Source organism: Scatophagus argus, chromosome 11 (assembly GCF_020382885.2).
Source record: "Scatophagus argus isolate fScaArg1 chromosome 11, fScaArg1.pri, whole genome shotgun sequence".
Lineage (NCBI taxonomy): Eukaryota > Metazoa > Chordata > Actinopteri > Scatophagidae > Scatophagus > Scatophagus argus.
This window is the reverse complement of record NC_058503.1, coordinates 16,835,564-16,862,618: the sequence shown is the minus strand read 5'-3', so window position 1 is coordinate 16,862,618 and position 27,055 is coordinate 16,835,564. Positions and strand designations below refer to the sequence as shown.

General features: G+C 40.5%; 1 protein-coding gene across 1 annotated transcript in view; it reads left to right on the top strand.

The window, feature by feature from the left end:
• The window catches only part of asic4a (acid-sensing (proton-gated) ion channel family member 4a), a 157,173-nt gene that overhangs the window by 66,245 nt on the left and 63,873 nt on the right, over positions 1–27,055 (top strand). The window contains exon 2 of the mRNA XM_046404303.1: positions 2,022–2,197. Within this exon, the coding sequence (XP_046260259.1) occupies positions 2,129–2,197 (69 nt within the window). The 5' untranslated portion in view covers positions 2,022–2,128. The remainder of the gene's footprint in view (positions 1–2,021; positions 2,198–27,055) is intronic.

Genomic DNA, 27,055 nt, shown 5'->3' with positions numbered 1-27,055 from the left:
ATGTGGACAACAGATGCACTCTAAACAAACAAAAATAAACATACAGTCCTCATATCATACAGATAAGTGACACACATCTCTCACATAGCTTCAGTAACACGTACATCATTAAAAATCTTCATACCTAGTTATACGAGTAAAGATATGAGAGTCAAGTATATTAAACTGCTTCATACTGATGTCATTTTAAAGGTTTAGTTCCATTAAATGCATTAATTGGTGTACATAACCAACAGTATTTCTTAGATACTGAGTCTGTAGTAAAGCCGATAAACAAAACAAGGACAAAATAAACTTTAAGTGATTGTGACAATACAAATTTAGATTTTTTTCATGATTGCAGTTTGTATATCAGATGTTCTGGCTAACATCACACGAGAATCCACATTTAATTAGAAATACCACACGTGGTCAGTGGTGGGTCAAGGGCCCTCCTTTGTTCTCTGGATGTAGCTGTCATCACATTTTGTAAGGCGTAATTGACTCATGTTCAAGTGTCTTTCTGGTTCATCAGTTTTAGGCATTGTTTCCTTGTAGCCTCAAATTAATGTTATTAAAAAAGTTTTGCTGTTGTCTACTTTTCATCCGTGTCAGGCAGCTGGCTTTTTGTATAATCAGAGGTCAAATACATAGCTGGTCTCGCTGTCCTCCCAGTTTAATTCAAGATTTAGTCACATTTTGTCCTGTCCTGTCAGTTGTTTGGATCTCGGGTGTCCAGCCTGTGAGACAGCAAAGAAAGTGTGAACGAGAGCGCGTGAGGAGATCAGAGCATCACTGATTAAATTTTGATGATCCAAAAAGCCCAAGATTCTCATCTTATGCAGGAAGGACTGTTATTTTATTTCAGAGTCAAGGGTTAAAGAAAATATGTGTTTGAGAGGGTTTGGATGTTGCTGTGGAGGAGGTCATTAGCAATGTTAGCCGAGTGGAAAGTGAACTTAAGTTAATGATGTCTGCTAACTTCTGATGAGTCGAAATCCTGAACAGCTGCTGTTGCTTTACTGTCATATTCAAGTCATGGTGAACTGTGATTACAAATGTTCAGCTGAGAAACTTTGTCAGTTTGCTGTCATAATTAATGCTCAAGTGGGATTTGAGTGGATTTTGCAGTATGGTGACATGAGTTGTCATTACATAAAGTGTGTCAACATGAGCAGAAGCTGGAAATCATATTAATGTAGGACAATAAAATAACAGTCGCACAGAAACCAACAGCACATCTAGTAAAAAAGAATGTGTTGTGCAGTTTGTGAAGTGGTTCATTTTTAATTCATAATTTGAAGGTTAATTTAGATGCTTCAGATACAATCCTGAGCCTCCAAGGTGACTGATCTACCACATGACCACTCTGCCATTTCCAGTCAGACATTGTTTATCAACTAGGATATCACTTCGGTACAGTCTGAAATATCTCAAACACCACTGGATGGATTAACTTTTAAAGATTTTTTTAACCACTTTTAATGGTTGCCAGATGTTGAATCCCAATGACTTTGGTGATCCTCCGATTTCTTCTTTAGCGTGGCGCTAAATGGCTTTGAAACATCTCAACAACTAGGCTTGTTGGATGGAAATTGAAATTTGGTACAGGAAATCATGTGCTCTCAGGATGAATTGTAATCAGTTTGTGATCCATAAACTTTTCCTTTAGTGCCACCATCAGGTCACATTTTTTGATCTGACCAAATATCTGAAAAACAAATTCCCAATAGCCTACTACAGCAAATGCTAATATGCTAACATGCTAAACCAAGGCTGTGAGCCGAGGATCACACCTGTTTTTCATCTGTGTGTCAGCAGTGTCATTTTCACCGTACTGCTGACAGTAGCATTCAGCTTAAAACACTGCCTAAGTGCAGCCTCACAGAGCCACGAACATGTCTGGAGACTTTCAATCTCTTTTAACTGGCCTTTAATTGATCCAGGTTCTTCAATGTGACCTCGGAGTCCACACAGTTTGTAAGAACACAGCAGAGCACTTCAGTGGCCGCCAGCTAATCTTTCCTCCAACCTTTCTGCAGTGCTGGATGGAGATGATGATGAGAGTAGCTTTGGGGATAGAGACAGATGGGCCCTCATCCTCCCTTCCGCTCTCTGCCGGTCTGACCTCCACGTCCCCTGTGAATGCATGATACCTGTGAACGCTCTGATTATGGCCCCGCCAGGCTGCTCAGGCCTGCAACCCCTCACTGTGCAGGTGAGTGTTGAGGCAGTAGAGGACATGATTGACTCTCACTGCAAACCCTGTCAGAAAGCTGAATTCCAACAGGGAAAGACAAAGAGACAGAGGGAATGGGAGATGAAGAGAAAAAGAGAAAGCCCACCCTGCATTCTCTGGCTAATTAAGTCCTATTATGCTGCACAACAGGAGGTACCTGAGAAATAATTGGCCACAGAGACAGCTAAATGTTCCAATCTGGAGGTGAAGCCAAAAGCACTGTAAAAGGTCACATGCCATTATGCATTTCGCTGATCTTATTAGTGTCGCAGTCTGTCAAAAGACCCAGCATTAATTCATAGGCAAAATACTTTTAAGATTAAAAATATTCCACATCCCTTGATTTAAAGCCATTTAAGTCTTGTTTAGGTGAGAAAATTACATTTTTTGTGTGTGTGTGGTTTCTGACCTGTTAGTCAAAGAGACAGTCCCCTCAATTCTGGCTTTTATACTCACTTACCTAGTAAGGATTATGTCTATTTTGTAATGCAAATGTAAAATTAATCTATCAAATTATGAAACATATATCCTTACAAATGGATGGATTTTTTTTGCTTTTATCACCAAGATAACCAACAGTGTGTTGTGGTGTGTATGGAATATATTTCCCATTCTAACAGTCCTACTTCGCAATTTAAGAAATAAACACTTTTAACCTTCAAAAAGAGCAGAAACTAATCAATGAAATCAGCTGCTGTGCTCAGTTGTTGCGTTGGTATATTTGGCAAGACGTCCACTTTTTTTGTTGTTAATTTAAGCATAATGAAAAGAGTCAATAAATGTTGATTTAATGTCAGTACAGTATTTAGTTTAGATGTAAATTAGTGTATCTTTAGTTTTGTGAAAAGGGGAGCAAAATCTGTAGCTGTTGTTTTGTTTTGTTTTTTTTAGGTTTTATGCTTGAGTGACTGCTTACAGTCCAGCTGTGTAGTAATATTTGGTTGAGATAAATGTCAATGAAGCAGAATGAACTAACCAGCCAAACAAAAGAACAAAATCCTGTAGTCACATTCCTCCACTGTCGCTAAACTCAGCAGTTACTCAAAATTAGTGTTGAATAAATATGAATATGTGCCATTTAGAACTGATGGACCTTTTGTTTATTTATTTTTATATTTTATGTGCAATAAATCTGCCACTGAAATACAGTATACAGGTTATACAGTAATTCAGGTTATTAGCGGCTTAATACAGCTCTGATGTGGTTGCATGAGAATGTAAACAAACCACGTTGCTGATCATGAAATGGGTTACATACACGCAGCGAGTCACTTGTCCCTGTGAAGATAATCTGAATCCAGTGCAGGAATGGGGGTTTCGTGAAAATCTCCCAGGTTTTAACTTTAAACATGCAGACGCAACAGATCAGGAAAACACTTGCACATGTAGTCCAATGATGACTTTTCAAATCATCCACACTCCGTTTTCCATCCAGTTCTCCTGCTGTTGAAAGTTCTTTCAACTGATGCATCAAGGCAGGGTGTTTTACAGTTACCCAGTGCTTACGAACGCCTTTCTGGTAAATCAAACTTTTAAAGAGGGGTCAAATAGTTCACTTTCGCATTTAGTGTTCTTCTCATCCACTTCTTCGCTGAGCCACAAAAAAAAAAAAAAAAAAAATCAGTCTAAACTGGATATTTCAAGAAAAGAAAAAAAAAATAACCCAAGTTTGAGTGATGTAGCGTGCAAACCTTTTGATGCTGAAGCTCGATAAATTTAATGCTGGTCAGAGGTCTGCTAGGGTTGTGTAGATGTTTACATAATACTGTCACAGGGGAGCTTTAAGCAATACTGAAGAAATATTTCTATTTTAGCCAAACTTTGATCAAAGTAAACAATGATTTATCAGAAGTACTGTAGGGTCTCAAACTACAGAGGAGGCAAACTGAGTTGACAGTCTATGGCATTTAATAATAATGTCTACTGCCTGCTATTAATGTTTTTTTTCTTGCACTGATGGACAGTCTTTGTAATCCTGTAATTCTTCAATGCTATTGCTCTGTTCTGAATTTAAAACTTGCCAGCCGAAGGAGTTGCCTTCACTCAGTGGTGTATTTATGTTTTCTGGCTGGTTAACCTACATTTATATGGATTACAGACACATTTATTCCACAGTTATTTATTTGTTGCGGGCTTTACTCAGTAGTCACAAGTGTCAGGCTTGCTCATTCATCCCTTCAGTCCATTTTCCACACTGTTTGGCAGTGCCCAGCCATGATCCAGCCCCACCCCAACTGGTCACCAGCACTCAAAAACTACTGCAGTCCAGAAAGAAAAATGTATATACGGTTGGCTGTACCTCTACAGCTGTTATTACACAGTTACTTTTGTAGTCGTGGAACTATTTCACAGCAGGCATTTTTGTTTTTTCTACATAGGTATATGCATTAATAATGGGCCCGTTCTATTTGAGTGACCCAGTAAGCCTTGACAGTGTCACAGTGAGTCAGCAGGAACAACAACAGAACTGTGAAACTGATGCGGCTAAATGAAATTCAGCCATTATTAACTTTAACATTCACACCTGTTTCCTGCTGTGCTGTGTCAGAATGTCTTTCATGTAAAAAAAAAAAAGCCTGTTCCTGAATAGCATGGCGCAGTTTTTATTTTTTTATTTATTTTTTTATGATTTATTTTATGAACAGTTTCACAAGTGATGGCCAACAAATATGGGTTTGTTATTTGGGTTATAGGTTTGTAACAATTTGCCAAAGAAAGCTTTGATAACTCACCACCTTGAAGGGATTTTCACCCCTTGAAGTGAGTAAAACGCACATAAAGCAAAAACTAAACAATAAACTAATAACCATGTTCCCTAATAAGGAAAATGAGGAAGTAAATCCCTGTGAGATTGTAGCGTGAGACTCTTTGTTCCCACTGTGAGCAAGTGTTACATGAATTAATCAGCAACCAGGAGCGCAGTGTGGCGTTGTTTTAATGCTTTGATGAACTGAAGGAGCCATGGCAATACTTTTAATACAAGGGATTATTGCTTTCTTTATCTTTCCTCCGCAGAACAAAACAAGAATTGACGTGCGGTCATAAACTGACTGAACAATATGAGCTGCTGTCAGATGACTGAACATCATGCTGTGAATAGCCAGATTTTGTTAGCAACAGCTGACCTAGAAGTAGGGTATTATTCCAAGAAATAATAAGCGGTACCCATCTTCAGAGTTCTCACAGAGCAGATGGCTGATGCGAAAGCTCACCAAATCGTGTAAAACTGATCTCTCTCTCTCTATTTGCAATCGCAAGAATTGCATTATTGGGTGACCGCTTCACAATATTTATGCTTTTCACCCCGTGTTGATCCCCTCTATGATTGTCCTCCCTGCCCACACCGAGCCTCTTTGTCAGCCAATCATTCACCTGATGCTAATGACCAGGTGCCAGCTCTACTGTCTCTCAGATATCATGCCTGAAGACTGATGTATTGATCGGGCGAGATTGATCAGAGCAGGGATGATACAGCAACATTACATGATTTATTCAGCTTCTAATATCTCGCGTCAGGGCTGCCCCGTGGGACTCGGCTGTCTGGCCCCCGTATGCTTTCATCATCCATCCGAGTATCAGACCCTCTTTACAGATTACAACTTCAGCTTCTGCAAAAGCAAGAGGCAATGACAGCCTCCACATAGGGAGTGAGACTTTCCAAAAAAAAAAAAAAAAATCCCAGCACAGCCTGAAAACTGGTGCCTTTAATATTTTTCTCAGCTTTGCTAAACAGCTACACGATTAGCATTCTGTAGATGGGAAATTTTTTAAAGCAATTAAATGAGCAGTTTCCCATTTCCACAAAAACAAGACAATCTTGCCTTTCAAAATAACATATTAGTATTCATCAGTTGAAAAAACTCATTTGCGATGCATTAGACATACTCACTACACGCGCATGCTGTACTTATGCCATTTGTTTACAAAAGCTCACTAATCTAAAGCACACGATATCAAACTGTCTCCGTGGCGAGCAGAGAATTTGTTCAGGCTTCAGCAGGACAGTGAAGCAAGCTGCTCTGCTTAGCTGTCAGTGAAGAAGGAGGTTAAAGGTGGTTAGTTTCAAGTATGCATTCAAATAAATAAATAAATAAAAACAAGGAAAAGATGACCATATGATGCCAAAGGCTTTTCCGTAAATTTAATAAGCAGCTGACAGCTGACACAGGTACAAATGTTTTAGTCACAACTTCCTGAATTCTCCTCATAGCCCACCAGGGACCTGCAAACACACAACTGAGCTACAACTGAATGTTTATGTCATTGGAGATACATGAAGATGGTTTAAAAAAAAAAAAAGAGAGGTTATGGTTCCCTTTTAAACATGCTTATTTGTATTTGTATGTATTTAATTTATAACACCATCTTGTCCCAAGTTTAAGCAGTGATTTGTCAACGTAATTTTACTTGATAGAGAGCGGACTCACTGATCAACAGGGGGAAAAAGCTGGAAATTTTTTATCTCCTCCTGGCCAGATGTTAAATAGCACCCAAAAGACGGGCTAAGATGATGTTCATTTTGTATTAATATTACATCAGTGTCTACTATCAAACATAACCTCGGTACCTGCAGCTGCGACGGCTACTCCTGCACTCTCTAAGCAATTTGATATTTTTCCTCACACTTTCACAGACATTCCCTTCCCCAGCAACAGTTATTTATGCCACTGTTTATAAAATGTCACAGCCCTAATGAACGAGAAGTCTCCCAGTGGCTAGTGGAGAATTTGTTCAGGCTTCAGTGGGCCAGCGGTGCAGGCTGTTCGACTCAGCTGGCAGGGGAGTTCGCCCTGTTGTTCTGCGGGGCTTGAGGGCAGGTGAGCTCCTGTCAGAGTAGCGGATGGGTCGGGCCCATGATGCGTGTGGCATGTTGTTGTTGCAGCTGATGGGGAGGGGAAGAGGGTCAGCGGTACCTCCCAGGCTTCCCATCCCGTCTCCCCATCCCATCTGTCCCGCACACACTGGCTGTGAGCGGAATAACAAGTCAGCATCTGTCCAGTAATGAGATCCCCAGCTCAACATCAAGATATCAAATGTTAACAGGTAGACGATGATGATAGTATAGCTTCATCTGTACAGTCACTGTAATCACCTGTTCCTCTGCAAAATACTCTAAACAATGATTACTGATAGTTCTGCATTACACTGAAGGCAAAAAGAGTTACATGGCTTAGCTGAAATGTTTTGAATATGCAAAATGTTCAGGAGATATAATATCAGGGGATATATATATATATATATATATACATACATACATATATATATATATATATATAATTTAGAATATTTGATTGGAAATGTGAGCAACATAATGAGTAGTTTTCTCCACTTTTGCAAAGTCTCATTAAAGCAGGAGATTTCAACCTTTTGTAACTGAAGTTCTAATTTCTGAAAAAAAAATTGGAAACACAAACTGGGCTGTGACAGGATTTCACCACATTTAACACTCTGTGCTTTTGGCTCAGCTTCACAGCCTGCCATTAGGAATCCAAATTTATTACAGTGAAGGGCCAGAGAAACCCTTTTGGAACTTTTAGTGGCCCACATCACTTTTTCATTTCAAAAACTGATAGATTTTGTGTCACTCCATCTGAGGGAATCTTAGCTGTAGCTAATAGTGGCAGAACACAATCATCTCTACCTGATTATGTTGTGACTGGCGTGGTGATATTCAAATGTAACTGGTCATTGAAATCATGAATTTAATTTGAAGTTTTTACTTTAGAGCACATTCACATAGACACTTTATAGACAAAAGAATCCAGACACACCTCTTTATGGGGCTTTTTTTCAGGGGTTGCACTCGGCTCTTGACTTCCAGTGAAGGGAAATCTTAATGTTTCAGCATATCAAGACATTTTGGACAATGCTATGCTTCCAACGATGTGGCAACAGTTTGTTGAAAGCCTTTTTCTAATCCATCACGACTGTGGTCCAGTGCACAAATCAAAGCTCCATAAAGACATGACTGGATAAGTTTTTGTGTGGAAGAACTTGACTGGCCCACACAGAGTCCTGACCTCAACCCCATCCAACACCCTTTGGGATTGACTGGAATGGAGATTGTGATCCAGACCTTTTGGTCCACCATCAGTGTCTGACCTCACAAATGCTCTACTGCATGAATGGGCAAAAACTCCCACAGAAACACTGTCTTCCTAGAACAGTGGAAGCTGTTATAGTTGCAAAGTTGTGTATGTATTCAAAATTCAATGTCATTAAAGTCCCTGTTGGTGTAATGGCCAGGTGTCCCAATACTTTTGTCTGTAAGGTTTAACAGTAGCCAAACTATGTTTATAACATGTTAACAAGTACGTTTTAGAGGTGCTGGATGACTTTTTTTATATATATACTAATTTGGACAGAGCCAGGCTAGCTGTTTGCCTTCACTATTCACAATAATATGGGCTAATTACAATTCGTCACCGGTTCCGTGCAGAGACCTGAGATGAATATCACTCTTATCTCATTATCAAAAAGAAAGAAAATAAATTTATTTATTAAAATGTTGAATTAATCATTTAATCCTACACGCTTTCTTCGGAATAAAAGAACACAGTCAGCTAACAGACCAATGCTCATCACAGTCTTCTTTGTTACTGCAAGACTAAAAAAAACCACCCCGTGTATCTTCAAGAAGTCAGTTCATCTCTGTGTGGCATCAGTCTTCAGGTTCATAGCTTCAGCTGAATCTTAAATAACTACCAGTCGTATTTCCTCTTGACAATGCCTCCTCGTCCTCCTGCAGCCTGCTCAGAAACCCTAACAACACGAACTCTGAAATAAAGGAGTGAGAGTGTGCTGTTTGTTAAGAGCTTAGAAAGTAAGCTCATTTATTATTTACAATAAACTACATAAATTGTAGATGTTCCACATGAATGTGTTTTGGTTTAGAAAAGATTCAACTGGTGACATTTAGCTTTTGTTCCACTTGCTTGTGGGAAAGAGGGAATATATTTCATTTTTTATATGGAGGTCAGTTTACAGACTAAAAAAAAAAAAAAAGCACTTTAGAAAGAGGAAGCAAAGGCTCGGCTCAGTTACCTGCTTTGCTGCTGTGACCTTCAGCTACAAAGGCAGATCCCTGCTATTTTGCAAGTCGATTATTGGGTGCCCTTTGTCAACAGCCAACTTTTTTTAATTCAGCGTTTAGATCAATAATTTTACATTTGCTTCCATTTCTTTTGTTCTCATGGGAGTATAGTTGCCAGTCATCCTGGAGAAATCATTCACATTCAACTGGCAACAGAAAGGTTATGCCAAATTCAGACCCCTTTCTGTCCTGATACATATTTTCCAGCCTCTGGAGATGTTATGGCATATGCACGATTCTTTCACCTCAAGAAAACTACACAGTGGTCACGTTCATTGTTTAACTTTTTTTTTTTTATTTCCTTCTGTTTTGCATATACTCAGTCAGGGCGTGTATGAGTAATACGTTGCATGGCCGTACAAAGTGGAGTGCTGCATGGACTTGAAGAGAAGTGATCCTCAGGGCTATAGAAAAATAAAAAATAAAAAAAAATCAGTGAACCCTGCTCTCTGCGCCCATGTGCGAAGCATGGCAATTCCTCAGTCCACTGCACAAGCTGCCCACATTCCTTCCTTTGAGCAGTGTGTTCTTACACATACAGAAAAATGAGTACCCATATGGTCCTTCAGAAGATAGTACAGCCTTAATAATGAGGGCTCTCATTGGGCGGCGGAACCTCTGACTTTCATCTACTATTATAACGCGGTAGCAGAATTTGTGCTCGCAAAGGCTGAACTAAGCTACTGAACCACACCATGTCCAATCTCAGCATTAATGCAAGCCGATACGTTATACGTAGCAAGATACACTCGTCATTTCAGCATTTTCACAGTGATGAAAGCTTCAGTAAAACTGAAGTGTTTTGAATTTGCAATGAAGTGGTTAGCGAATGCCTCCAAATTCCCCTCCACAGTTCCACAGTGGAATCAGACTAATCCAGACTCACAAACGAACAGACATCTCCACAGTGTGGGTTCACATGAGCACAACCGTGGTTTACTTTGATCATTCTGTCTCACCGTGTGTTTTCATGCCATTTTGCCAGAGCTTCTCATTTGCTATGGACAAAATTTCAAGCTTCCCTTCTACTCTGTTAGTGTAGAGAGTGGCCATTATTTTTTTCTTTATTCTGCTTGTTTCTTTGCTTCAGCTTTTAGACCTGATTGGTGGTCTGTTGTGCTTTAAGAATTAAAGGCTTTTTGCTTGGCACATTGTACACAAATGTCTCAGTTAAGCTCCAGTAATGAAGTCTTGATCAGAGTGCAGATGATTAATACTCAGAAAATAACAACAACAACTACAAAAAACCTCATTCATGAGTTCTGACAAAATCACGTTTTCTGGACCACACATGTGCTCAATATGTAAATGGGAATTCGGAGACTGCAGTACTGCAGTATTTGTAATTTAGTATTTTTATTTTGAGATACACTTGTGACAAACTTTGTTCATGGGGGTATGTGAGATTACAATGCAATATAGCGTGAAACAAAATTTTGTTTATTGTTTACAATATAGTATGTGTTTTTTTTTTTCAATGCTACCAAATAATCTCAGCCACCGTCCTTGATTAGAAAAACAAAGCATTTGTCTGTCACTGTAGGCTAACTAAGTGACCAACGTATTCTCACTTGCCAGCAATGAGCTTCATGCCACATTCATGACATGTGGGAGTTACCTTATTACGCTGTTTCCAACTTGTAAATAAGTAAAGCTTATCCCCTTGTTTGTATAAAGTGTGTGTCATGCATTTCTCTCTGCTTTTTTTTTTTTTTTGATGCTACTGCACCACTGAACCTCACAGAAAAAAAGAATAATATGTTCAGTCTGAAACTCATACATCATTTCAAAGAGAGCTGTTAATGGTCTTTTCTCTTGAAAAATAGTGCATTGATTCTTATATGCTCTTTGGTTTTGTACCGAGTGTGCAGTGTATTGTGTCATCACCATAACCTGCATAGAAAGTCAACGCGTTCACTGATCATCTGCAGTGTAGGCAAAGCAGTGAAGAAGTGCTCGCCACAAGATGAAACCACAGTCATGCCATATCAATTAAATGTTAATTTTCTTTCAAACATTTATTATTCATTTATAATCAAGGGTGTGCTTATCAAAGTACTACCAATTATTTCAGTGCATAAATGGATAGATGAGTTGCAGCAGTATACAGAGCACATACACTGAACAGCCAGAACATTAAGCCGCCAGCTTAATATTGTGTGGGTCCTCCTTTTATTGCCAAAACTGCTCTGTTCTCTCAAGGCATAAACACAAGCCCCCTGAAGGTGTCCTGTGGTGTCTGGCACTGAGATGCTTTCAGTGGGTCCTTTAAGTCCAGTAAGTTGTGAGGTGGGGGCTCCATGGATCGGACTTGCCGGATAGATTTAGATCTGGAGAGTTTTGAGGCCAAGTGAATACCATCAACTCTTTGTTTTGTTCCTAGAACCATTCCTGAGCAATTCTTGCAGTGTGGCAGGGTGCTTTATTCTCCTGAAAGAGGCCCCTGCCATCAGGGAATACCATTGCCATGAGGAGGTTTACTTTGTCTGCAACACTATTTAGCTTGTCAAAGAAACATCCACTTGAATGCCTGGACTGGTTTCCCAGCAGAACTTTTGATTGTAAAGAGACAATCAGTGTTATTCACTTGACCTGTCGGTGGTTTTAATGTTGCGGCTGAATGGTAGCAAATATACACTAATACCATGCACACGTTACAGCAATACACAATACAACACGGAGTACCTTGACATATAGGTAGTTGAGGGGGTTTAGTTGTATACAGTGATTGTACAAAGCCTCTGATTGTCTTGTATTGGCTGCAGGCACGGAGAGTAAAGTGACAGCCAGTCTGTGAAACTTCGGGGACTGTCTCCAGTTCATGATGATAAACCATAGTGATACGCATAAATGGTTACATAGAACAGTTCCAGCACAGCATAGGATGACTTGTTTGAGCAGACTGGGATATGACTGTGATTTCGCGCCGACCCTTTCAAGGGTCAGATATGAAGACCATCGAAAGACCGGCTGCAGGAGGGTGTTAGGAAGGTTGGTGGGGCACTACCATGGCATTTTAGAAGATCTGTCATGCCTGATATTTTAAATGGGCTTGAGGGGGCACGGACACCATCCTCTGTGAATTCGTTTTACAGCTTCCATGGTGATGAAGATGGCTTTTTGCATGCTTGTTTATGCACATCTTGGTGTGCATAAATTTCTTGTGAACAAGACAAAAACACTTTTGCTTTTAGCCCAAACCACTGAGGTTCAGAAATTGCAGAAATTTCCATCACAACGCAATCATACTGAACAGCCCTCGATGTACAAAAAGCAGCAAAATCCAAACAAAAGCAATGCTGCTGATTTTAGCGAAGCTGTTAGATTAATGTTACTGATGGAAGAAGGTGTGTATGAAACAGAGAGCACCGTTGAAACATGACGCTTTAAGCCCAAAAGTAAATCTTACATGCATAAATGGGCAGTAGACATGAGGTGTAGAAAATAAATAATGAATATGACAACGAAAGGCTTTGTGAACACAGACTTTAGGGACTTAATTCACTCAAGTTCCCTTCAGGACATTTCCTCATTGGATTGTAACAGTTTAGTCTAAATTTTCTTCTCACTGAGCAGAGATCTCCGGCGTTTGCTCAAGGAAAAAAAAAAGAGCAAATATCAGCCCGCTGTCTGCAGCCTCCACGTTTCCGCACCTTCAAATATGAAATACCGTGAAAAACAAGAAATACAATATTTTGGGGCTTTTATGCTAATATGACATTTCCCCTGCCGGTTCCACGGAGCCAGGCTCTCTGTTGACCACAGATACTGCTGAGGCAGCAGCAGCCTGTGTTGCATTGACTCTTCATTATTTGTTATCAACAAGCAAGCAAGCCTAAAAGTTGAGCTGTTTGTGTACCAAATCTACAGGAAGTGTACTGCATGTCAAATCTATCAGTGTACCGGCCTATCTTGTGGCTGCACCTTCAGGACTGAATTACAGTGCATTGCTAGCAATTTTTATTTATATATTTATATTTTAGTTTCACTGAAGAGATTGGGGCAGAGATACAGCATAGTCCCAAAATACAATATAACCATCCATATGGCTCTTGATAATGTAACTTTACTTACTTCACTGGCATGTGCCTTCGTGTTTCGCCTGTTTGCCTGTTCCTGTGTTATTGATACAAACCAATCAATAAAGTCGAGCGATAATCAACCGCTGACAGTTTTAAGTTTCGTTCGTTATTTATATTCAAATTAGGAACTGCGGTGTTAAGCCAATTGATGAATTAAAATATCCTTCTCAGCAGATTTTTGAAGGACACTGGTGAGAATTTCACAAAGCTGTAAGTCAATAGTGAATCTTAACTCCAGTAGCATTTTATGCATTAACATGAGCAAGTAAACAACCAGTAGATCTTTAATTTGTCTGATTGAAGCTGCATTTGTCATGTTTGCATTTTGACAGTGTTTCTTCTGTGATTAAATCACTGTGTTTATTTCACAATGTAGTAAAGTTACAGAACTGAGCTTAGCAGCAAATGCAGCCATCCAGATGATTAATTTTAGACCTTTTGTGGTTTTTGTGCTTGTTCTTCACTATAAATTCACTTATTCAGGCTGAGGTGAATATGTCTTCTTTGCAATGATCCAAATTCGAAGCTGTAAAAAGCATGTTGGACAAAGATCTAATTAATTAGGTTCTGTGACAATAATTCAGGATTCAGGATCTGTTAAAATATGTCTGGTCCACGAAGTAGCCTTTTCTAGAGCTTTCAGCCATACTTCACCATCTTCTTCAGTGGCTGGAGCTTGTTCAGATGCAGGTTAAAGTTCTGGTCAAAGCCACAAAGTAGATCTTAAGAGTTAAAATTTAACTTAAGATTTCTTTTTATTTCATGATTTAAAAGATAATTTGCATTCACCATTTTTCACAATATTATAGGAGTGTATGGAAAGACATAACAGGTCCAAGAGTTGAATATTGGTTTAAAGCTCAGTAAAAGCAACAAAAACTTCAAAGAAACAAAAATTATTAGGGTAAAAAAAAATGATTAACTACAAATCCATTATAACTACATACATTTTAGATTATATTCCATATTTTACCTGCTGCACTATTTGATGTATTAGATTCTAATTACATTTTGTTCCACTTGCACAACTTTTCTTGACACAACATGTTTTACCCGTATTGTAAGAGTGTTTTTGAAGGGAGCCTGAGATTTAAGAATTTCCTTGCCAATGAGTTCTTCACTGTAAATCTACTGTATACGATGCACAATAAAGAGCCTGAACTTGAACTCAAGCACTAGTGAATTAGACTCCACTCATGGACTATTGATGTTTTTCATTTCCATCTGTGCACAAAAAGAAAAAAATTGTTGAAATGTAAAAAATTATGTACATTATAACTGCCATCCATGCTCTCAGGGGCATAAACCCATTTGATAAAAGAACTCTTTGCTTTAGCATCAAGCTATACATGAGTTTAATGAACAGTGTAGCCTCCAGGGGCTGCTAGTGAGGTCTCAGGCTTTGGGTCTTTGAAAAATCACAGTTTGATTATTAGTCTGCTTGCATGCAGGGTGAGAAGCTTGTGTTCTTTAAGGCTAGAAAGATATGGAAGCTGCTTTCAGTCCCACAGTTTTCAAATTTACAAACATACATCAAAATGTTTGCCACGAGCCTCCTTCCTCTCAAAATGTAAAAACTGAACCCACGGGTACCACTCTGAGTCCTAATGGATGGATGTATGGAGTGTGGTACTGCCATTCATTGCCATAGAAACTGAATGCTGAAACCTTCACTTTGCCACTTTTAAATTAAAGTTTCTCCCTCAATTCAGTTTAATGTAATTACACTGTGTAAACATGTTATGTCTCAGTGTGCACCAGAGCTTCTACCTCGCAGTGTACAAACCTAAAAGAAATAGACTATACAGCTTACACAGCTGTATGATCGGTTTATTTCACAGCCAATGTTGAGCTGCAGACCCCTTGAGGGTTGAAGTTGTGGGGTGTAAACCATTGTTTAGCTATAATACAAGATGGTCGACTGATTACATGATCACTACCAATCATTAAGAGACTGGTCTCACATTTGGAGCTGGTTAAATGGGTGTGTTTAGGTTACATAATATGCAGGGACATTTTCATTCAACCAAAGCAGTTTTTTGACTTTTCTTGTTGACTCCTATATAAATCACCAATGGAGGAAAATAAAATGCTTGTGTTTATTTGGATTAATATTTCAACATGTACCGTGTGCTCTATTAGATGTGCTGAGAACACAAACTAATTGGCCAGAGCCCAGCATAATAGCCTGTTTCCACTGCAGCATTTCCAGTAACTCAGGAACTGTTACAGTCTTCTGTTCGGAGAAACCAGGGTCTAAATCGAGTTCCTTTGTCAAATTGAGTTCCTGGACCCAAACAAAAAAAACTCCTGTTCCCTGAGGTAGCAGTTTCCTTTACGGCTGTCGGAGCAGAGTTTTCAGCGCTCAGCAGCTGTTAATAGCTAAGGAGAAAATCAATTACTGATACTCTGTTCCTTTTTAGTTAAATCATCTGTGTTATTATTATTATTATTATTATTATTATTATTATTATTGTAAGTTTGTCTTAAGCTGCCACACTGGAGTTTACATCAAAGCAGCAACTGACCATAGAGACATCCCGCCTTTGGATGAGATGATAAAGCTGTCAGCCTGTTCTCTCACGAAGGATATCACCTGTTCACATCTTCTAGTTTTAGAAACTACTTTTACATCTCAATAAGCAGGACCAAACAGACCAATTTCAAACCTCCTCGGCTGTTTTCATTCACAGCTAAGCCTTGTATTTAAAAAAGAGAAAAGCACTCAGGTCATGGCATTTGAATACTGTCTAACGTTTTAATTCACACCATTTATGGTTCTGTTAGAAAAGACCTGCAGTGCCACAAAAGCCCTGGCTCATGTATAATTGTTCCTGCAAAATGACACATTATTGACAGCGACAAAAATAAGTTGAAGGTCAGCGACATTTAATCCATTGTGTCTCATTTTTAGGGCATCAAACACAAAACAGACCCAGGGTTTGGAGTGTTATAGGTTCTGACAAACAAACATAATGCCATCCACTACACGAAGGGTATTCATGTGCCAGATGTGCTTGCGTGTTTTTTATTCACATTTGGTATTTAGTCATGGCGTGAACTGTGAGCTTTCATTTCCTCTGTGAGACTGTAAATAAGCCCAGCATCCTCTGGGAGTGACTACATAAAACACTCTGTGGTTAGCAGACCTCAGTGCCTGCCAGAGGCATAGCTAAAGCATGGATGCTTCAGTTCTGTCATGTAAACTCAATATCCTAGACACCTTTGTTTATCTAGCACAAGAACACACCGTCAAAAGACGATCCTACTATCAAAAAAGAAAAAAGCAAATGTCTTTTGTGAGATTGAGATGGGAGATGTTATGGGTTTTTCGTAACACGCCACAGAGATCAATTACGCACATTTGATCCGATTTAGATCTGATTTCTCTTAACATTCTAGGTTTGATTATATGATCAATTTTTCCATTTTTACAGCAAAAATGATAATGGATCAACATCACTAGGAGAGATGTCTGGGAGGCTAAGCAAAGGCAGCTTTATTTTGCACCTTTATTCTTTCTGCAGTTTTAAGTCATCTTTCCTCTCTGATGCTCCCTCAGACTTGGCACGTGTGTTTTGGAGCGGTTGAATTCACTTTTAAATATGCCTTTTCTCTGGAGGTCTCAGCCCCTTGTGATGTGACCCGCATGACTAATTCCATTTAAAGGGGAATAACATGCATTAGGACTCTCACTTTTCTGCCTCGCATTTGCATAATTTTGTTTGGCAACTTGGAAAAGGGCCATTAACAGCTCTAAGACACACACTGTAAAGGATAGGGACATAGGCAGATCAATACTTCATTTCAACATCTTTAGCAGCAATCGAGGTGCAGATCAGGAGGCTTTCACTAATTCAAATTCGTGCAGGAGTCTTGTGATGCTACCATTAGCTCCTGATAAGAAAACACCGTTGTAGTGCCTCTCTTAATCTCTGACAGACACTTTCGCTCGATCAATAGTCTGTTACTTTTTTGTTGCAAAGACAAGATTGATTGCCAGGAGTTGCTCGTGCTCAATTCCACTGCTTGCACTCCTCATTATTGTTTCAATTAGACATTCTCTAGAGACCTTGCTGGGGGTAGCATGAAAAACCGGTGACCCCCTGCGATTCACATCAAACGCCAGATGTTTGGCAGAACAACCTCTGACACCAACTTTATTCAGGGCAAGAAGTGGAAGCGCGGTCCAAACAAGTGGATTAAGCAGGCGGAGGGGAGGGGGGTGTCAGTGGGAAGCTCGTGGATGACCGGGGGAAGTTGCGACTCGCGCCAGTGAAGAGGAAATAATCACAATGTTACCTTCTCATGAAATATTAAGTACCCTGTGCCTATTTTAGTCCGACTCAAAATGCTGCATTTTCATCTGAGGGTCTGAGGCAGCGTGCAAGGGTGGGTTATTTTGGTTGTTGTTGTTTATTTGACAGCTGTATTAATGCTGATAAGCGGGACTGTGTGAGCTGATCAAGTAGTGAGACAAGCGTTCAGAGCAGTAGCAGCACAGCAGCAGCAGCGCTCTAGTCACAAGGAGCCGTGGCGGCAGGAGCAGCAGCAGCACTATCAGTCACAGCAGAGGCAGCAGAGGCAGCGGCAGCAGCAGCAGCAGCAAACTCTCTCCTGCCTTTTTCTCTTCTTTCTGGAGTTGGTTCCTGCTCGGAGGACAAAAGCCAAGGAAGTAGGAGGGAAGTGATCCAGGGCTGATAGCTGCCATCACAAACAAAACCAAAACGCAGACCTGGCTGCCCCCATGCCTATCGAATTTGTTTGCAAAATCAAATTTGCAGAGGAGGATGAGAAGCAGAAAAGCAAGCAGGATGGGGACAAGGAGAGCCTGATTGAGGAGAGCTGCACACCTCCAGCTAAGGACTTGGCTGGGTTCGCTAACTCCTGCTCCCTTCATGGGATTAACCACATCTTTGTCTCTGGTCGCCTGGGCATCCGGCAGACTCTCTGGGCTCTTGCCTTTTTGACATCGCTGGCGCTGTTTCTGTACCAAGCGGCTAAGTGTGCCATCTCCTACCTGGAACACCCTCATGTCACGGCTCTGAATGAAGAGGCGACACCAGAGATGGTTTTCCCTGCTGTGACCATCTGCAACATCAATCGCTTTCGCTTCTCCGCACTCACCGATGCCGACATCTACCACCTGGCTAACTTGACAGGTCTGCCCCCCAAAAACAAGGATGGGCACAAACCTACTGATTTAATGTATCCTGCCCCTGACATGCAGGACATCTTCAACAGGACAGGACATCAGTTAGAAGAGATGCTTATGAGCTGCAATTTCAGTGGACAGAACTGTTCAGTCGAGGACTTCTCTGTGGTGAGTGAAAAAGTTTTTCAAAGTTCTGTCTTTGCCCGACTCTGTGACAATCGTAGTGCACCACTTCATCTTGATTTATTGGCTTTATGACAACTTTTTTGGCGTAAAATGGGCTCAGTAAAAGTAAAACTTTCATATTTTCAACTCTGAGTTACGCTACTTTACGAGACTCGTCTTGTTCATACAAAACTACCAATAAGCATGAAAGCAAAATGAACACTTTGAGGCAAGGGGAATTGAAATTCTCTTTGTACTTGTACTCATCTCCAGGGGCCATGTGGTTCCCACGAAACATTTGTGCATGCAAGATTCATGGCTCAGTCATTGAGCTGTATCTCTTCTCACTAAGTTCCAAGCAGCAACAGTGTTTCTCTCCGGCCGTGAGACTCAGTCTGTAACTGAATCTATTATGTCAAAGAACAAAGGCTGCTCCCGAAGAAGAAAAACACAGAGCTGTCGTGTGTGGTTGTATACTTTTTCGAAGGCAAACTGTGCTTTAATGCTGCCTCCAACTCCAGTAACTGAGAGCGCATGGCAACAAAATTGTCATCGAAAATAGCCCAGTCTCTTCTTCCTCTCTTTTCCCATGTCTCTCCCCCTCTCTCTTTCTGACATTGCAGAGCTGCCGCCTTTCCCTCTCTCTCCTCTCTCCCTCTCTCTCCCTCTCTCGCTCTCTCAGCTCTTGTACCTTTCAGGAGAGGAAGGAGTAATGCTTCTTCAACGTTGTATTTCAATCTTGCTGCTGTTAAGATTAAATATTTAAAGACAGACATACATGATTTTTGCATTAGCCAGATTGACTAAAAGGAATAAAACAATTTCCATGAGAGAAGGGAAGTGTGTGTGTGTGTGTGTGTGTGTGTGTGTGTGTGTGTGGGAGGGGTGGGTGGGGGATCAGGTGAAAGCGGGAGAGTTTGTGCCTGTGTTTTGTGCACTATTTATGAAAGGCACTGTCCTTGCAGGAGATGGATTTCTTCATCTCTCCTGCAGGAATAGAAATATGCAATTGCTTTAGTGATGATAAAGTGCAGGTGTCAGGTCTTAATAGGGTATGTTGAACATTGATATTCTCACCTTCCTAAGACCTGAAGATCTCGTCTTATCACGGGATAGCACTGCATTACCTTTGATGCATCAAATTACACCAAAGAAATAATGACATTTCATTGCTTGGTTTCTCTAACGCCATATTTAGGGTTTATTTTTTCTTCTTTGTTTTCTTTGAAGCAGTCTCTCATATGGAGGTTGACAAAAGAAAAGTCAGACAAATCAGGCAAAAGAAAATGTCATGCTCCTCAGGGTCACTGCAAAGTTTGACAAAATTCAGTCCAAAGCAACAGCATGACTCTAAAAGTTTATGACGTGCTTGTAGCACACTTGATGGCGATGTCCTCTGACACTTTGACACTCAGTTCTCCCTGAGTACATTAATTAGTAGACAATTCTGACATCCAGGAAATGTCTGTCCTGTGTCAGTCTATGAAGCGTCCTGTAGCTCTCGTTGGACACTTGGTGACTTCATCACAGATTAAGATCCTGTTGAAAGTTCCCTAAGCTGCTGTTTCCTCTCTGTCGGCTATGTGATCTGCATTTTCCGGGGCTGTCAGTTAGATTTGTTACAGGCTACTTGCTGCCTCCACGCATGACGAATCTCTTACTCCGAGTCCTGGCTGGGGGAACACGACTGCACAGGGAGGAAGGACTGGGGACCAGGCAGGAGTGCAGAATGTAAAAGTAACACGGTGCAAATGAAACATGCATTCCCTCCTCTCCTGTTCCTGTTTGCATGACTGTGTATTTTGTAACTACAAATCGCACATCATTTGCTACAGCAAAGAGCCATTATTACAGGTGATGTGCTATTAATCACATGCGGTCATGTCCAAAGCCACATTGCGCACACATGCATACGTCTCCTGCATGCGTTGGTCATTATTCTTCCTCTAGTGGGTCCCTGCTTCGGAATCAGCTTCTTGTAATGTGTTTTCTTTCGATTGATCATTGTGGGAGCTCCAGATGTTTTATTTTAGTAATAGCTGAGATGTAGGGCTCTTGGGAAAATTGCATGATGAAATGTAATTGCAATGTTTTCTGACATCTCAGCTCCTCTGTAAACAGACCATGTTCTGTGCAACATACTGTACACCTGGTTTTGTTTTACTCCACAAAGAATTTCAAGTAATTTCAAGCTCATAATTTAGTTCATTATTGCATTTGAAAGGTAAATGCAGTCAAAATTCAGTGTCTCGTGAGTGTGCTTTAAAATACAGGAATCACAAAAAAAAAAGATCCACGGTTTAAATGTTCTTTTCTTTCCATTAAATGTTGTTAGTTTATTACAAAAAAATAAAAAATCACGAGTTGCTTCAAAATATTTAAAGCACAATTACAAGCACGATTGTTTGGCTGCTCTAATTTATGGGAGGAAAATACATAATCACATAGCAAAGAAATTTGTTTTCCTCTTTCCGTGATTATTTGACGTAGGTAATAAGGTCATTTTTTATAATTAAAGATTATATTATTGACTCGGATTAATCACAGAAGATAAAGCAGATTCAACAAGCCATGAATAAATAGATTATTTTTCTTCCAGACTAACTCTGAATAATTGTTCATCTATTGTGTGGTGCTGTCGTTGCAGAGATGAGCAGCGAGCCCTTTGGCTTTTTTTAAACAGAGCTCTGAATTGGTTCGCTCTGACTCTCAGCTGTGTTTGCTGCTGCATTATCAGATTTTGCTCTCAGCAAGGACAGATCCCTTCTGCATATATTCATGGAGATAACTAAACAGCTATAGGGAGGCATGCGAGGTGATCTATAAAACCCGGGTTAACGGGGACAACAGTGAAGAGCCCTCCACCTGCAATCTGTCATCACCCTGACCGAAGCACCTATTGTGTGTTTTATAGATAATTGAATGTTTAATAGTATAATCCACAGATGATGTTCACTCCCTCGCCCCAAACCCATCGTGGGTTGGTGTGGTGAAATTTTAAACCATTTTAAGGTAAAGAAATTGCACAAAAAAGACATTATTATTAGTAAATGTACTGTGCCCTGTTGGTTCATCAGAAAATTAAGTGTAAGAAAAGGAAAATCACATTTACAGCTGAGTAAGAAAAATTAAAATAAGGTCCTGATGATAACAAGCCGTGGCTTAAGCATGTGTTTAGACCTAGAGGAGTTTGCACAAAGAGCAGGGCAGCGTTTTGGTGTGTGTGAATTATAATTTGTACCAGCAATGTGCAGGATAAGGCTATGAGGTGGCATGACAGCGAGATGAGTCACCAGGACGACAACATGTCTGGTACAGCAGCTCTGTTTCCATTGTGAAACCCGTTTTAAATTTTCCTGCCGTGTTGAGGCCATGCACAAATTTTTATTTTTAACTCTCAGGTGCAAGGTCGCACCGCTTGCCAGTCTCCCTGACCCGACGTGGTGTGTGCAAGATGTGGTTTTCGAGTGGATGCATCTGTAGAAAGACACATGAGTGTGAACGTCCCTGTCGCCGCAAGAAATACCTTTGGCGTTATCTGTCTGCGCGTCCTGTGAAAACTCCCATGCACTGGCTTTCGTTCTCGATTTCATATATATGTTTGTGTATGTGTGAAAATTTGCTGTCTACATGTGCAGATGACTGCGAGAGTGACATCTACTCCTCTAGTGGGTGCACCCCTTAACAGCATACACACACACACACACACACACACATCTTGCCGAGCCACCCACCTTCCCCCTGGTGGAGAGCGAGGAGTGTGGGAGCGTGAAAGTGACTGGCTATCTGGACTGGCTTTCGTCTACAGCAGCCTGTCAATTAGCCGTCTACAGTTCCACTGCTGTGCTTGTCCCTGCAGTTTCGCATGCTACCTGATATCTGATCCACACACCCCACCCTGGAGGCCAGCAGTGAGCTTTGCTGCACCCCCAACCACCACCACCTCCTCCACAACCTCCTCCACAACCCATAAGCAAACAAATTCACACAACGGCTTCTCTTTTTCTTTCGTGTGAAATCCAACAAGAAATAACTGAACTCTAATGTCGTATCTTTCACGGCAAAAGGGAGGACTGCTCTTTGTGCAACCTACTTCAGTCCCACTGCACTCCTACCCCACCTTCTCCTCCTCCTCCTCCTCCTCCTCCTCCTCCTCCTCGTCTAGCATATGAGAGGAAGATGAATTACAGTGCAACTGGTCGGCTGCTCCTCCTGATATGCATCACCACTGTCTAATCAGATGAAGCCCACCTGTGACCAGCCACTGGATAACACCAATATGCAAACAGTTTATTTTTGGGAAGATTTACCCTTTCTATCACTGCCTGAGCTGGTTTCAAAACCTCTCACTGTGCCACGGTTTGGAGCGCGTGGTTTGATGAGGAGAATCTGTGGCTCAGAGACGGCTTTTAACTCACCGATAAAGGCTTCCGATGTTGTGGTACCGCTAAACCCCCTTTCTCTAACCCCTGGGAGTCTTTTACTCACACAGACATTTGTCTCTTCCTGACAAGTCACACACCAAGCTGTTGGTGGTGTTAATGTGGCTGCACACACACACACACACACACACACACACACACACACACACACACAGACACGCACACACAACATGTGTATCTGGAGTGTGCATAGTGCAGACAGAAAGCTTCCCCATACAAACACACACAGGTTTCGTCACAGATTGAGAGAGTTCGCTTGCAAGATTGATCATGACTCCTGACTGGGTGCCCCTCCCTCTCTGGAGGATCAATACATCCTTCAGTCAGATTGCTTCCCTGCCCTTCCTACTCCAAGCCTGGTGTGACTAATTATCTCATGCCTGTGTTTTGGGCCCAGTCTCAGCTGCATTTGTTAATGGCACCAGAGTTGGTGAGGAATTTGATCTGTGGAACAAGATATCTGTTTGTTTTAGCGTATATATCCAGCCCAAATCAATCAATATACACTGTCTACTTTTCCCCTAACGGGCACTGAAATGATCGAGCTCGGACTGTGTGGGTATTGAGAGGAATGAGAGAGGAATGAGCATTTTGATAAAGTGAAATGAAATCCAAAGTCTAAAAGTCACGACAGAGGTTTATGTACATATAAATACATATGTTTAGTTGATTGACATGGCTGAGTTAGCATCCACCTGCTGAAGAGCAAGAGGGAATTTGCTCTCTTGGACTTGATTATTTTACTCAGAAATTTAACTGAAAAATAACTACATTTGAATTAGTTCTTGCAAATAAATAGTGTGTCTACATGTTGCAGGGTTGTGACGGTAATGACATGCACATAAGTTCTGTCTTTACGATTTCTGTACTGCAGATGTTCTAGTAAACTGGGGCGTTTTCAAGTTGTGGTCGGTTCCTGTGTTAGCGCTTTGAGGGGTTTCGTCCGTGGCTACGTACAGCACTGCTTTCAACACTTGGCCAGGATCGTATTGAAAAGGAACCAAGTGTGTTTAGGAAGGACTTTGATCTCTATTTGAACAAAGCTAATGATTTGAGTTGTGGAATATGCATTTTTCTTAAAAATATAATTGATTTAAACTCCATTTTGGTTAATGAGGTGTTCCAGTCCTCTTGTACATCTGTCATAAGGCTTTTATTTATTTATCTATTTATTTATTTGCAGTTTACTGTGATGATGAATAGCATCCACTGTGCAGTTAACTATGATTATGAAAGCCTTTGGCTTTAGACGCACACTTTTCTTCTTAGCGGGCGATGTGAGCTTTTTATTTTGTCATGTCTCAGAGTCTCTGAATACATTAGTGGAAATTCCTCTGAAAAATTAACCAAGCTTGCTTTTAGGCCACCGCACATAATGGGTTTGTGCTTCTTCATTTCCCTTGCTCGTACAGTTTAATTAGTTTGCGAGAGATAGTACATGCAGGAGGTGGACAAAAAAATGGAGACACCTGGCAATGTAATTTTTTCAAATGAAAAATAAACTAACATTTTAAAATCCGTTAATCCACCAAAACATGCATAACAGTAAAGAATTTCCAAAATCTGCATCATCCAAAAAACATCAGTTTATTTTTCTGTTGTCAATGTCAAGTTGTCAAGTTGCACAGAAGAAATTTCCGGTAAGCACAATCCGAGATTTTTCTTGGGTTAATATGACTCACAATAGGAGTGTACATATGTGATTCATGGACTTGAGCCACCATATTAGAGGTTTTGAATGCGAGAGTAGTGTGTGGGATCATTTTAGGACCACCAGGAAGTATCAAACTTCGGTGCTTAACATCCCCTGGCAGCCATTTGAGGATTTGAACCAAAACTGAAAAGCCCCAAAAGTCAAAACACTCATCGACTGTGGCAACAGAGATGTCTTAAAATGTTTTAAGGTGAAAAATGCCTAAATGCTAGCTAACAATACCAAGGCTGGCATGAATGAGAGAAAAGCGGGTAGCCAACAGTGTAACGTCACGCCTCAGCGAAGCTGCTGCGATCCGGGCGGCCTGCAGACAGAGAAGCAGCTGCGGTGACTTTTAAGTTAAATCAGGGATGTCTACTATTATGTCAAACACTTGCTTTCAGAGGTAAAGTTTCTCATGCCCAGTTGTGTGCCTGCATTTGCTCTGACTTGTTTATTTCCCAATTTATGTAAAACTAAATTGCAAAAATAGAAGGCCATTAAATGAAAACTACAACAGATATGGTCCAAAGCTCAGAAACGAAAAGTCAAACACTGAGCGTGAGACTGTGTCAGAGAGGTGTTAAATAACCGCTGGGTATTTCTAAAGCTATAGATGCATTGCAGGGACATCATGAACACCATGCAGTCTATTGTGCTTACCCTCGCCGTGGGCACAACCTCGATTTTTGAAATTTTAAATAGATTTGAAATGTAGAAATCATGACCAGTGTGACTTGGATGAAAATGTCAGTCGGCCACAATTCAGCCGATGGAAATAGCATACAGCACAAATGTCACAGTGAATATTTACCCCTGGCACAGTCTGAACATGAGGGCCTCGTCTGTCCGCTTGGCTGGACACTTGGCCCTTATTCTGAATTATGTCTAATGTCACACACTTGCCTGTGCCCCTCGCCGCTTTTTTGAGTTTGTCACCGCACACATTTCACATAACGTCGGCTCGACGAATGCTTTTCAACATCCCAGTTCTGTCTCATTTTTTTCCCTATCCGTGTACATTACAGGCTTCAGTTATGCAAACAAGGTTTGAACTGCAGTACATGAACACAAAGGTGTCATGACAGGTGTGATATTTTGTCTGAATCTATATGACTTTGTGGTGTAAACCACCTGAACAGGCCTTGCTGCATATATGATGGTGTTTGCTGAACCTTGTAGATTCCTCTCAGGAGATGCATGCAGCGCTTTGTCAAATAGCTTCAAGGCTGGGTCAGCAGCGAGCAAACAGCAAATGCAGTTTTTTTGTTTGTTTTGTTTTTTTTTTTTCTCCTGTGTAATATTTATAAAGACTGAGAATCTCTGACATTCTATATTACTTAATAATGTACACCAAGCTTATGGAACAACACACTATGAGAGAACTTGCTGAATAATTCAAGTTAATGCCTTCCTAATGTCAGCATCTCCTACTGGCCTTCACTGAGGCCACTTCATGTGGAAGGACAGTGTTAATGTCTCTGTTTTGTAAAGCTAAGAGGAGTCAACAGCAGATTAAATGTTTTCATCAATTTTGTTTGTCTTTTTTTTTTATATCTTTGTTGTTCATGAACAACTGAACTGTTGCAGATGAGACATTTCAGTCATAAAACCCAACAAGAGCAGAAGAATTTTCCTGAACTCGGATAGCTTAGCTGTCTGGCTGCGGATTTTACAAGACAAAAAGTTTTAAAAAATAATAATTGCCTAACTGTGATTGATCAGACCAACATTATGATTAAAGTTGCAATTATTTTCTGTAAACTAAACTACACAGATCTGTATTTGTGATTTTAGCTAAGCTACTTTGTCTTTCAACCAGCTTATCAAACAAAAGAAAAAGACTGCAAGAGCTCCTATCTTCTAGGTTATTTCATTATTTGACATTAATCAAAAATATTAAGATATGTTCATGACATTCAGATGCAAACTGCTTACACTGATTTGACATGGCTGACAACACAGTGTTCACAGCTTTACGTCGTAGCCTTCTGAGCACATGATGTTAGCAGAGAGAAGATCCACTTCACAGAAGCAAACTTGTGGAGGTCCAACTTTAACACTGATGCTTTAAAAACAATGACTTAATGTGCTTAAAAGTTTAACTGTGGGATACTGACACTTTGTTAGCTGACTGCTACTTTTGACAGCTCGAGCTGGCTGCAAGCTACTCGCCCACATAAACTGTGTCCACTCGCTTTCTATCA